The 11,336-nt window shown below is 50.1% G+C and overlaps 2 protein-coding genes across 5 annotated transcripts in view; one reads left to right on the top strand and one right to left on the bottom strand.

Annotated features, from left to right (window-relative positions):
* Window positions 1-1,723: 1,723 nt before the first annotated feature.
* On the bottom strand, window positions 1,724-6,283 carry Nat9 (N-acetyltransferase 9). 3 transcript variants are annotated; one of them, XM_069993068.1, is made up of 7 exons: window positions 6,223-6,283; window positions 5,376-5,461; window positions 4,263-4,372; window positions 3,366-3,509; window positions 2,546-2,605; window positions 2,248-2,342; window positions 1,724-2,163 (listed from the first exon to the last, which is right to left on the bottom strand). In XM_069993068.1, exons 2-7 carry the CDS (start codon window positions 5,450-5,452, stop codon window positions 2,029-2,031), a joined length of 621 nt encoding a protein of 206 aa, XP_069849169.1. In that variant the 5' UTR covers window positions 5,453-5,461; window positions 6,223-6,283; the 3' UTR covers window positions 1,724-2,028. The 3 variants fall into 3 exon arrangements, with proteins under 3 accessions (XP_069849169.1, XP_069849170.1, XP_069849168.1); XM_069993069.1 differs by having other exon boundaries at window positions 6,175-6,264; XM_069993067.1 differs by lacking the exon at window positions 6,223-6,283 and adding an exon at window positions 6,053-6,130.
* Window positions 6,284-6,436: 153 nt separating this feature from the next.
* Window positions 6,437-11,336, top strand: part of Tmem104 (transmembrane protein 104) — a 55,667-nt gene continuing 50,767 nt past the window's right edge. For both annotated transcript variants that reach the window (XM_069993065.1, XM_069993064.1), the window contains exons 1-2: window positions 6,437-6,546; window positions 7,126-7,242. In XM_069993065.1, the coding sequence (XP_069849166.1) occupies window positions 7,198-7,242 (45 nt within the window). In that variant the 5' untranslated portion in view covers window positions 6,437-6,546; window positions 7,126-7,197. The remainder of the gene's footprint in view (window positions 6,547-7,125; window positions 7,243-11,336) is intronic.

Genomic DNA, 11,336 nt, shown 5'->3' with positions numbered 1-11,336 from the left:
GTGTGCCAGGGTGCCCTGCCAAAAGCCGGAGGTTCCAGGGCAGGTACTCAGGGAGAAGGAAGGGAAGTTGGCCCCAGACTACTTCCTCTCTTCCTAGCCTAGGAGAACACTCAAAACCAGGTTCTTGCACTGAGAACAACTTAAAAAGATAGCGGATCAGGGAGAGGAGCGGTGGAACCCTGAGGGTTCAGAGAAGGGCCAGTCACCATCTGGCCTTCTCGGCTCATTAGTTTGGATTCCATCAGCCTTGAAAGGACCCATCGAGAGCCCTATCTCAGCACTCATCGTTCTGTGCCCTGCTGAGCTGGGCAGGGCCTGCCCTCATCCCAGTACTTTCTGACTCCTGGAGGAGGCTCCCACACTGGTGGAAGTGGGACAGGCCTGGGGGCTCAGAGTGGCCCCTCCCTACCCCACCTGCTGGGTGAAGCACTAGGAGACCTTTGATGAAGCTACACTGCAAATAGGGACAGCTTGCTGGGGAATTCCTGAGCAGATGCAGAGGACGCCATAACAAGCAGATCTTCCACTTTAGAGGCAGGCTTTTAGATCCCAGTGCTCACTACAGTCGGGTGTGAGATGCCGGGTGGGGGCTGGGAGGCCTTGGGCAAATCACCTTGTCTGGTTCCGTTTCCCTCCCCAAAAAACGTCCTACAGGCTGGGCACTGGTGGCTCAGGCCTGTAATCCTAGCTACTCAGGAGGCTGAGATCTGAGGATCACAGTTCAGAGCCAGCCCAAGCAGGAAAGTCCGTGAGACTCTTATCTCCAATGAACCACCTGGCACTGTGGCTCAAGTGGTAGAGCCCTAGCCTTGAGCTGAAGAGCTCAGGGACAGCACCCTGGCCCAGAGTTCAAGCCCCAAGACCAGCCCTTCCCCCCCCCCCCCCCCCGAAAAATGTCCTACAAGACTCGTTTCCATGGAAACATACATGGACTTCCAGGGTATCACAGATGGCAGGAAGAACGGTTAGGTGTCAAGGTGTGTTCCCCCAAGAGAGGGGACCTGGCATAGCTCTCCCTGTTACAAGATCCTGCCAGCCCCTGGGCCCTCTCAAATCTGTGCCTCCACTGCCCTCTTGTGGCCAGGTGGAGTGCAGCTGCCGCCGAAGTAGAGTGAGAAGCTGCTCAGAGAAGGGACAGAAGGCAGGGAGGTCCTCTCCAGGAGGGGACCACAGAGGCCTCTGCTTCTAACCACAGCACACTCTGAGCTTCCTCTATAGGTATGGCCCCTAGATGCAAGCTGTATCTGAAACTCCCCTATGACTACACTCAGTGCCATCAGGCTCCAAAGAGGAGGAAAGTGCATCGGGCAGAGGGGCTGGGCTATTCACTGCCCTCACCAAGTCAACCTGTCCTTCCAGGATCAAGCCTCTGGGTCACACTGACCTATCACTGACAACAGGCTTGAGCTGCCATCTCACACCTCCTTCACCTGCATGGGACTGGCACTGAGAATGGGCTCCAGCTAGCTCTTTCCCAATGCTTGAGCTGAATGAAAAAAGGAGGGAAGATAGGCTGGGGACACAGGCCTATAATCCTAGCTACTCAGGAGGCTGAGATCTAAAAAAATCATGGTTCCAAACAACTAACAAAAAGCCAGAAGTGGAAGTGTGGCTCAAATGGTAGAAGGCTAGCCTTGAAAGGAAAAAAAAAAAAAAAAAGCAGGAATGTGAGACCCTGAGTCAAGCCCCAGTGCCAGCACAAACAAAAAGGAAACCAGGAAGCTGGCCAACCTAAGTGCTTTACTCAGCCAGGACATCCCTATAGAAAGGCCTGCCCCATTGTTCCCCAGCCCCTCCCACTCCCCCTTCCACCCTGATGGTCTGGATGGATTCCTGCCATCCACCCCAGTGAGTCTTGAGTCCCATCTAGAAGTGAGTTGCTCAGCACTGCCAGGCAGAGATTGCCCTGGAAAAGCCCAGAGAGGTGACTGCCAGCTGCCGCAGGACCAAAGACACCGGAATAGAACCCTTGTGCAGGCCCTGGTCTTTGGAATAGTGGCTTCAATACCCCACTCGCATGGATGGCTGTCAGCGGGGCTCTGCCAGCTCATCTCTATAAGGCTTCTCTTCCACGTAGCTGGTCTTCTCCAGAAGCCACTGACGCTCAGGCTCGGTCATTGTCAGTCTGAGTGTCACCTCCTGGAAGACGCTGCTCACAGCCACCTGTGGGAGTCAGAGAGCATGGTTCACCAAAACCCTCTTCTAGCCCTACCACCTAGACCTAGAACTTCCCGTTTATGTCCCTACCTGCTCAAAGTGAAGCTTCTGGAACATCCGGATGCTGGGTTCATTTCCTTGCCCAATTTTAGCCTCAAACGTGGTGAGACCTAGCTTGGTCACTCCTTTAGTGGTGTTGGAGAGAAGCAGGATGAAATCCCCTACTAACCCCCTCACCCTTTCTGTCCCCATTTTTAAGTCACCTGCCTCCAGACTCAGGCCTGAAGCAGGCTCAGCTGAAGCCTGATCATTCTTTTCCTTCTGTGTCCTCCCTTCTCTCCCTCCACCACCACCCCCATCCTGCCCCAGTCTGTTCAGATTTTCTTACCATAGGACATCATTAGAAGAGCAGCCTCTGTGCCCAAACCCCGGCCCCTGCAGCTGGGCTCTAGAAGAAAGCACTATGGCTGGCACCAGGAGCCAGGCACCAGTGAGGATGGTACTACCATGAGCATTCTGCACACAGAAGGAGAAGTACTGCACCCCAACGCTCCAAGCTTGCAACCTATAATCTCACTCAAAGTTGACCTGACTGCCTCAAGGCAACAGTGACTCCTGGATGATTGAGGATTAAGATGTAGAAACTGAAGGGGCTCAGGAATCATTCCACAACATGGCAGGAAGCTCCAAAAAAGATCATTTATTTTTGCAGGGTCCCTTGCCAGCTCTAAAGACTGATTTGTTGTTGTTGGTGGTCACAGGGCTTGAACTGAGGGCCTGGGTGCTGTTTCTGAGCTCTTTTTGTTTAAGGCTAGTGCCCTTAACACTCTTGAACCACAGCTCTATTTCTGGTTTTCTCGTGGTTAATTAGGGATAAGAGTCTCATGGATTTTCCTATCTGGGCTGGCTTTGAATCATGATCCTCAGATCTCAGCCTCCTGAGTAGCGAGGATTACAGGTGTGAGCCACTGGCGCTGGATTAAAGACTGATCTTTGAAGAATCCACAAAACAATGAGTTCATACCAAAGCCTAAGTGAGAAGCCCAGGGTGGACCACCGGGCTGTGGGCTGTGGGGGAATGTCAGGGAAGGAGTAGGCTGCCCTAGCAGGAGTTGGCTCACCAACATGGAGCTTCTGACTGAGCTCTCAGAAGTTAAGGCCTCGCAGAGCTGAGGACCAGGGGGAAAGGCTGGGCCAGTGGAACTAACCTGCAATCATGACCTCAATCTCCCCCAAGGTGGGATCCTCTAGGTCCGTGAGGAAGAGGTTCACGTCTCCGGTCATACAGCTCTCTTCAGAGGGGCTTGGCCCGGCCCGCCACTTCTCCGCATCCAGCACAATGAAGGTACACTCTAAGGGGGAGACAACAGGGTTACCACCTGCATCTCCCAGAAAAGAGAGGCGGGCATGGTGCTCAGGACACCACGGTCTCTGTGCACAGCAGGAGAAATGGGATCCACAGCTGCTTCCAGCTCATTTTAAAGTTCCTAATGTGCCTTTGATCTGAGACTGGCTTCTCCACAGAGCATCTGTACTTATGAAAACCAGGGGCCAGACAGTGGGGGCTCATGCCTGTACTGTAACCTTAGCTACTTAGGAGGCTGAGAAATGAGGATCACCATTCAAAGCCAGCCCAGGCAGGAAAGTCTGTGAGGTTCTTATCTCCAATTAACTAGCAAAAAGCGGTTCAGTTGGTAGAGTGCCAGACTTGAGCAAAAAAAAAAAAACCCTAAGGGACAGTGCCCAGGCCCTGAGCTTAAGTCCCAGTGTTAGCACATGTGCACATGGACAAACATGCAAAAGCACCAGACATGAAGAACAGTAACCACACTACAGCAAGAGACATGAGGGCAGGGCCTAAATTTACATTTGCAATGTCAAATGCTATAGTCTCTAAATGCAAGCCAGGTAACTGCTCAGGGAAGAGGACAGAAGGGTCATCTATAAGCACTTCAGATGACATGAGAATTGAAGGGTTTCTAGCACATTCATAATGCTTTTGTGGCCCCATCAGCACTGTAGCTGGGGGTGAGGAAAGAAGGGAAACTGGAGTTTGGAGTCAGCCCTCCCACCAACAGGCCAAGGCCAAGGCCTCGGATCCTCACTGTCCGTGTCTTCCCGCCAACTGCGCTGCATCCCATACTCTTGCTCCAAGGTCAGTGGCTCAGAGGCAGTCAAACGCTGCAGTTCCTCTGACTGCATCCATTCATGGTACCTGCAGGAGCAAAGGACTGGCCTTACGCATGCAGTACCTAAGACAAGACCACAGACACAAGACCTGAAGAAGGTTAGTTCTACAAGAGAACGGCTAGAGTGGACAGTTCAATCTGCCTGGCTTCCCACTCTGCCTCAGGGGTCAGTGTGGAGGAGCAGTGTGAAACCAGGCATTCCTCAAATTCCTGAGGGCCAACTGATCTCAGCAAAGAAAGATGACAGATCTCCGCAAAGACAGGTTGACAAGGACCTCAAACGGAAAAACAAAAAACACTCCTCTATACCACCACTTTTGCAATCTACCAGACGTCTGTCAACTGCAAAGACCATCCTGTGACTGACTCAATTCCCACCTTTCAGGCAGGAGACATCAAAATAGCTCATTTGGGTTGGATTAGGCACCAGTGGCTTAGCTGAGATCTGAGGATCACAGTCCAAAGCCAGCCCAGGCAGAAAAGTCTGTGAGACACATCTCCAATTAACCACCAAAAACCAGAAGTGGAGCTATAGCCCAGGAGGTAGAGTGCCAGCCTTGGAGTGAAAAAGCCAAACAAGTACAAGGCCCTGAATTCAAGTCCCAGTACTAGCACAAAACAGCAACAACAAAAATCATCAGCTGATCTTTTCAAGACAAATATTAAATCTCTAAGAACTGAGACTATTCACTGACATCAGGGAATGTCACTTACTTACAGTTGGGTGGGAACACAATTTTATTTATTTATTTGCTTTCCTGCATATATTTAGTTGACATAAAATGGCTGAAGAATGAGAGGAAAAAATACTAAGGAGTGGGGTGACTTATTCCCAGAGGCTATAATCCTCCACTTCAGCTTCATTTTTCCTGTGTGTTTCTTCTTCACAGAGGAAACATACAGGAGTTAATCCTACCTCTGAGTTTACACATTGCTAAGGAGGGCCTCTTCACTATGCACTGGGGAACTAGCAACCCTGTATGGAACTACAATTGCGCACGCACACACACGCTCCAGGTGGGAGGTTACCTAGGCACATGCTCAGACGTGTACGGTACCAGGACTACCCTCTTTCCCAGAAGCATGGTGTTCTCATTCAGCCTCATAGCAGCAACCTGCAGGAGATTAGGTGGGGGGGGGGAGGGAGGGGGGGAGGGAGGGCGGGATGGGAAGGGGGATGGCAAAGCATGGATGCAAAGACTTCTGGGCCATTTTCTTCCCACTTAAGGTGGGAAGGCAGGCTCTTCTGCCTGCAGCGGGGCTGACAGGGGCCCTCTGAATCCTTTCCTTCCAAACACTGGGGGAAACAGGCTCTAAACTCTTTAAGAAAGTTAACCAAGCTGATTGAGAGGTGCCAGTGGCTCACCCCCTTGTAATCCTGACTACCAGGGTGGCTGAGATCTGAGGATTATGGTTTGAAGCTAGCCTGGGCAGGAAAGCCCTTGAGACACTTTATCTCCAATTAAACACCAAAAATCCCCTAGTGGTGCTAGTGGCTCAAGTGGTGGAGCACCAGCCTTGAACGAAAATAAGCTAAGTGACAGCTCCCAGAAGGAAGCAATTCTTGGCGCTCGAGGGCCCCGTTTGGACTGCCATTCCTGTCTGTTCTGTGTATTCCCGAGAACATCAGTCCATCAAAGTCAAGCACCAAAAAGCCACGGTTCATCCTCCATGTGCCCAGAAACAACTTTCAGCCTATTCCAAACCTTCACGCCCTTCCTCTTCCGGCCCCCAAGCCCGGTCCTCCGGCCCACTCTTGAGTTCTCAGGCCCCTCCCTCTTGCGTGGTGCTTTAGTCTCTCCCGGGACCCAGGAACTGCCAAGCTCACGCCTATGCCCCGCAGAAGCAAGTGTTGGCAACAGAACTGGCCTTCCACCTCTCCCAGACAGCCACGCTTCCACCACAGGCCGGCAGCCACCCTTCGCGCCTGCGCAGAGATGTGCACCACCCACTTCCGCCACGCAGACGGCGGCTTCCAAGCTCAATCCAGGCCCCGCCCCCGCGAGGCGCCCAATCAGCGTGCTGCGCCCCGCCCGAGGAGCGCGCCGGGAAAGTGGGCTCTAGCGTCGGCGCATGCGCGCTGCGGGTGCCGGTGCAGGACCGCTGGCGCTGGCACCAGCTGGGGAGCTGGCGGTGGAGGCGGCGGCGGCCGAGGTGGCCGGGAGCGAACGGTGCTGCAGGTGTTGGGCCGGGAAGAAGGGTGAGACGGGATGGAGGAGGGCGCGACAGCTGGGGCTTCTCCGGGAGGGAAGGCGAGGGGGAGGTTCCGAGGATCTTGAGAACTGAGGGTGGGGAACCCTAACTTAAGCAAGCTTGGCAGGTGAGCGCACGGGGAGTGGAGGCCCGGTTACAAAAGAGAGGCCCTGGGGGGCGAGGAGTGGATTGGAGGGTGACCCAGGAAAGCCTCAGCCCCCGGAACCGTGCTGGGTGGCAGCCAGCTCGCAGTTCCTGGAACCAAGGGGACATATGCACCCCAAAGTGTAGAGGGGGCCCAGGTGGTGGGTGGGACTCGGTGGCTTCGGGGTCACCTGAAATGAGTCCGAGCAACATCTAGGCACAGGTCAGTACCTTGTTCAGCAAGAGAAAAATTAGAAGACATTTCCCAGATTTCCATTTTCCCGGGGAGACCCTTCCCGCAGGGCTGAGTCTGGTGGCAGGTATTGAGGAGGAAGTACTTGGGACCAAAAGGACCAGAATGAAGGTGTGGGGAGCCCGCACGCTGCCCTCCCCACCCCCGTCTCGGCGCATCAGAAAGCTAACGTCTATCCTTTTGTCTTAGGGAGCCACAGCAGCCCCCGGCCCTGCACTGAAGGCACTTCTGCTGCTATCCACCTTTCCCCACTTTCTGGAGATGGCGGGTGAAATCACCGACACTGGAGAGCTCTATTCTCCCTATGTGAGTGTTACTTTTCCAATCTGGTTTGCTTGCCACAATGCTTCTGGCTTCTAGGGATGTGCACTTCCTCCTGAGGGGTGTATCATGTTGGTGTATGTCGATTCTGGTAAACAAACAAACAAACAAAAAACAGGGTGGGCTCTGACCCTTACAGCCACATTGCTGCTGTCATGGTTTAGAACATGAGGATGAAGTTTATTTTCTTTTCAGATGATTATCAGAGAGCAGAGAGACAAAATGAAGTTTATTTTCTTTTCAGATGATTATCAGAGAGCAGAGAGACAAAATGAACTTGTTAACTCTTGATAATATTTATCTCCAGCGGCTACACTTGCATATGATGCTGCCTTTCCCATGGACAGTAATTGACAGCTCTTGACTTGGGATTTTACTCATCTCAGAAGTTTGAAACTTCTTTGGTCTTCAGCTGAGTTTTTTAAGTTGCACAACTTTTATGGTCTTGGGTGGTGAAAGAGTTAGTGAAACAGAGACTTGCAATTGCAGTTTGGTGGAGTCTGCAATTAGGACAATTAGAATGATTGACTTCTATGTGAATCTGTATTACCTCTCACTCCCTTACCACACACACTCAGTTTATCTTCTGGTAATATCCAGTTGGTCATGGTTACATCACAGAATCTTCTTGCCGGGTTAAAGATAATCATCTGAATAATCAAGACAGTGGACTCACATTACTACTAAGTATCATAGAGAAAGGCATCACTGCTTCAGGTAGCCTCTTTCCGGAATTTACCTGCCTTAACCAACTGCCATGCTTTACACCCCCACCTTTCTAGTCTGGGGAATCCCTCCTTTGTTTTCTAGTGGTGCTGCAAATTGTAGAATTGTAGCTAGGCACTGGTACTTCATGCCTGTAATTAATTCTAGCTACTCCGGAAGCTGAGATTTGAGGATCATAGTTGGAAGCCAGCCTAAGCAGAAAAGTCTATGTGTTGATCTCTAACCATCAAAAAGCTGGAAATGGAGCTATGGCTTAAGTTGGGAAATGGACCTATGGCTTAAGTAGTAGAGCCCTAGCCTTGATCAAAAAAGCTAAGAAACTGTGCCCAGGCTCCATTACCAGGGGAAAAAAAATCTAGCATTACAGTGTGATAGATTAAAAAAAAAATGCTTCTGAGAACAGCTAGAAGAAATCTTCCTGTTGGGCCAGTACCATTCAAGTACAGCAATGAGGAGCCTCCTTCACCTCTGTAATGAGACAGGGAAAGTCTCTTGTAAACCCTGGAATAGAATGGAATGGAATGAGTGTATGTCTTGTTTGATGAATCATATAATGGCGCTCAGCCTCCCATATCAGCAAATAAAATGTTTATGCTGCCCCTAAAAGTCACCATGGTTTCTGCTTTTCCTTGAAATACCCACAAACTTAGAAATGAGGAAATGAGTCATTTTAAAAACTGAGTTTCTGAAGGAAAACACTTGGATATTCTCCCATTTCTTGTGTCTCTAGTCATTCAAGTAGTCATTTCATAGGTTAGCCTGTGCCCACAGGAGCTCAGGCCATTGGGCCTATAAGCTTCTGCTCTGCTTTTTTCTTTTTGCCTCCATTCCTTTGTGTTTCATTTGGTTAAGGATCTTTGTGCCAGGGCCACCCCTAGGCAATTATCACAATCAACTGCTTTCTTCTTTTGCTATGTAGGCAGATGATTGTCACAGTCAATTGCTTTCTTTTCATTCTATGGGTGAGGAAAGATGTAGGAAAAGTACATACTGGTGGGGATGAGGTGGTGTTAGCCAGGAGGTGAATGGTTAGAGCTTTGAGAGGATAAAACACTTTTATCCTAAGTTGGATTTTTGTTTGTTTGTTTGTTTTTCTGGTGCTAGTATTGGGGCTTGAACTCAGGACCTGGGGGCTGTCCCTTAGCTTTTGTTGCTCAATGGGAGTGCTCTACCACTTGAACCACAGCTCTGCTTCTAGCTTTTTTCTGGTTAATTAGAGATAAGAGTCTATCTGATTTTTCTGCCTGGGCTGGCTTTGAACCATGATCCTCATATCTCAGCCTTCTGAAGTAGCTAGGATTGCAGGCATGAGCTACTGACAGCTGACCCAAGGACATCTTAATCTACTTTCCTGGGAGAATGATTCTTGATTTCCTGTGAGACTTGAAGGGTTTATCATCCCATGTGCCCACCTACGCTGCAGAGCTGACTTCCCAGAATCTACTGTAAGTGTCGGCATAGCACAATGAGGATAGAACATTGCCTCATCTGCTTGAAAGACTAAGATACTGGGTGTCAATTCATAAAAGTACATCAGCCCTCACTGATGGGCTTGCACACCTCAGCCTGAAACAGCCTTCTCTTAGCCAATTTACCCCAGGGTGAATTCTTTTCCCTTCCAGGAGTAGATGTTTGCTTATCTACCTTATTCTGCATAAAGTCTTTGGAATAGCCAATCAGTACTTTCTCAAGGGAAGTGATAAACATAAGAATGTCATTCAGGCCTGCCTGTGTCACCATGAGTGACCCAGGACAGGCATGTGTCCTCATTTGGGGGACCAGAGGTAGTTGAGATTAAGGTGGTGACTGTGATCAGGATACAAGATACAAGATCTGCTGGCTAGTTTTGTTGAAAATCATTGCTGTTGAGTTTGACAGAAAGGGCACTGACTTCACAGCCTTAGATCCTGTCTGATGCTTGTACTTGGCTGTCGAGATGTGCCCAGAAAGAAGCTGGTGACCCCAGCTTCTTACACATCTGGTATGGGTTGCTGGGTTGAAGTTGAGGCAAATGGAGTGCTACACTGAGCTTCCTAGAGCAGAGGGGCCAGGGCAGTGTCCCAGGAAGCAGGAAGCTGTACCTTCACCACAGAGGAAGAGTGGAGAATTGGAGGAAGCTGTTCAGCTTGCATGCATAGGTTTTGTCTGGAGACTATGATAGACTCTTTTCCCCTCCTAGTACTAGAGATTAAACTCAAGAACTTGTTCTTGCTGAGAAAGCACTAGAGTCCAGTCCTTGCAACAGGGGCCTTATTCCTCTACTTCCGGCTGCCCTTCTAGGAGGCTGGCCCCTTAGAGCTGTCATATGACCCGCTGAGGACAATGCCTCCTTCCTCTCCTTCCTTCCCCATAGCTCCTCTTGACTCAGCCTGTGGCTAGACTCAGAGGTGCTCCGCTTATCTACATCTTGTGATTGAGCTGTCCTTACTGTGTACTTTCACCGAAGATAAAGAGGATTTAATGCTATCCAGGACTGCTGAGGCTTTCCGGAAGGCTAAGAAGTCATGCCATATCCTGCATGGGTACACAGTGCTCGCTTTGGAACTAAAAAATCACCACAAATCAAGGCAAACGTGACTACCCATTTCTTCTTCCAACTTCCAAGAGCTTATCCATAATTAACTTGTCTATGAAGTTGTTAAAGCTTCTTCCTCACTTAAGATTTATTTGAGATTCCTGTGGACGCCTACTCCAGCAGTGGTTCACAGATGGTGAAGAGCTTGCCTCCCAGGAGACATTTGGCAAAGTTCAGAGACACCATTGGTAGAATGACTGTGGGGCTGTCAGCAACCACTGTCAGCAGCCAGAGGTCAGGTTTGTTGCTAAACATCCTAAAATACCTAGATGACCCCCACACACACACCAAAAGAATAACCTGACCTCAAATGTCAACAATGTCCAGACCGAGAACCCCTGATCTATTATAGGCCCTTGAACTTTCACACCCTAATTCAGTGAGTTTTCCGAAGTTGAAAATTCCTCTTGTACTATTTAATTTCCCCATAAAACATTGCATTGTACGCCTCAGATCTCAGCCTCCTGAGTAGCTAGGATTACAGGCGTGAGCCACCAGCACCTAGCAAGGAAGAGTTATGTTTTAAGGTATCAAGGAGTTTGTAGGCAGAGGGGTAAAGCTAGTGGAAAGAGAGATTTGCAGGTTGGGATGAGTTCAGAAGTCCAAGCACCAGCTGGGCCTAAGCAAGGAAGAAGCACATGTGTTCCTCAGAGAGAGGAAGCTGGCGCTGTGATCTTTTGACAGAGGCAGGAGCATGGCTTTGGGTGCACACATCACGTGGCCTCAGCACCTCTATCAAATAGGAGATGGAGGTGACATCTGGGAGCTTGAAGAATGA

Source organism: Dipodomys merriami, unplaced genomic scaffold (genome assembly GCF_024711535.1).
Source record: "Dipodomys merriami isolate MVZ:Mamm:240054 unplaced genomic scaffold, mDipMer1.0.p SCAF_42, whole genome shotgun sequence".
NCBI lineage: Eukaryota > Metazoa > Chordata > Mammalia > Rodentia > Heteromyidae > Dipodomys > Dipodomys merriami.
The sequence above is the reverse complement of the archived record's forward strand: the minus strand, read 5'-3'. Positions and strand labels throughout refer to the sequence as shown.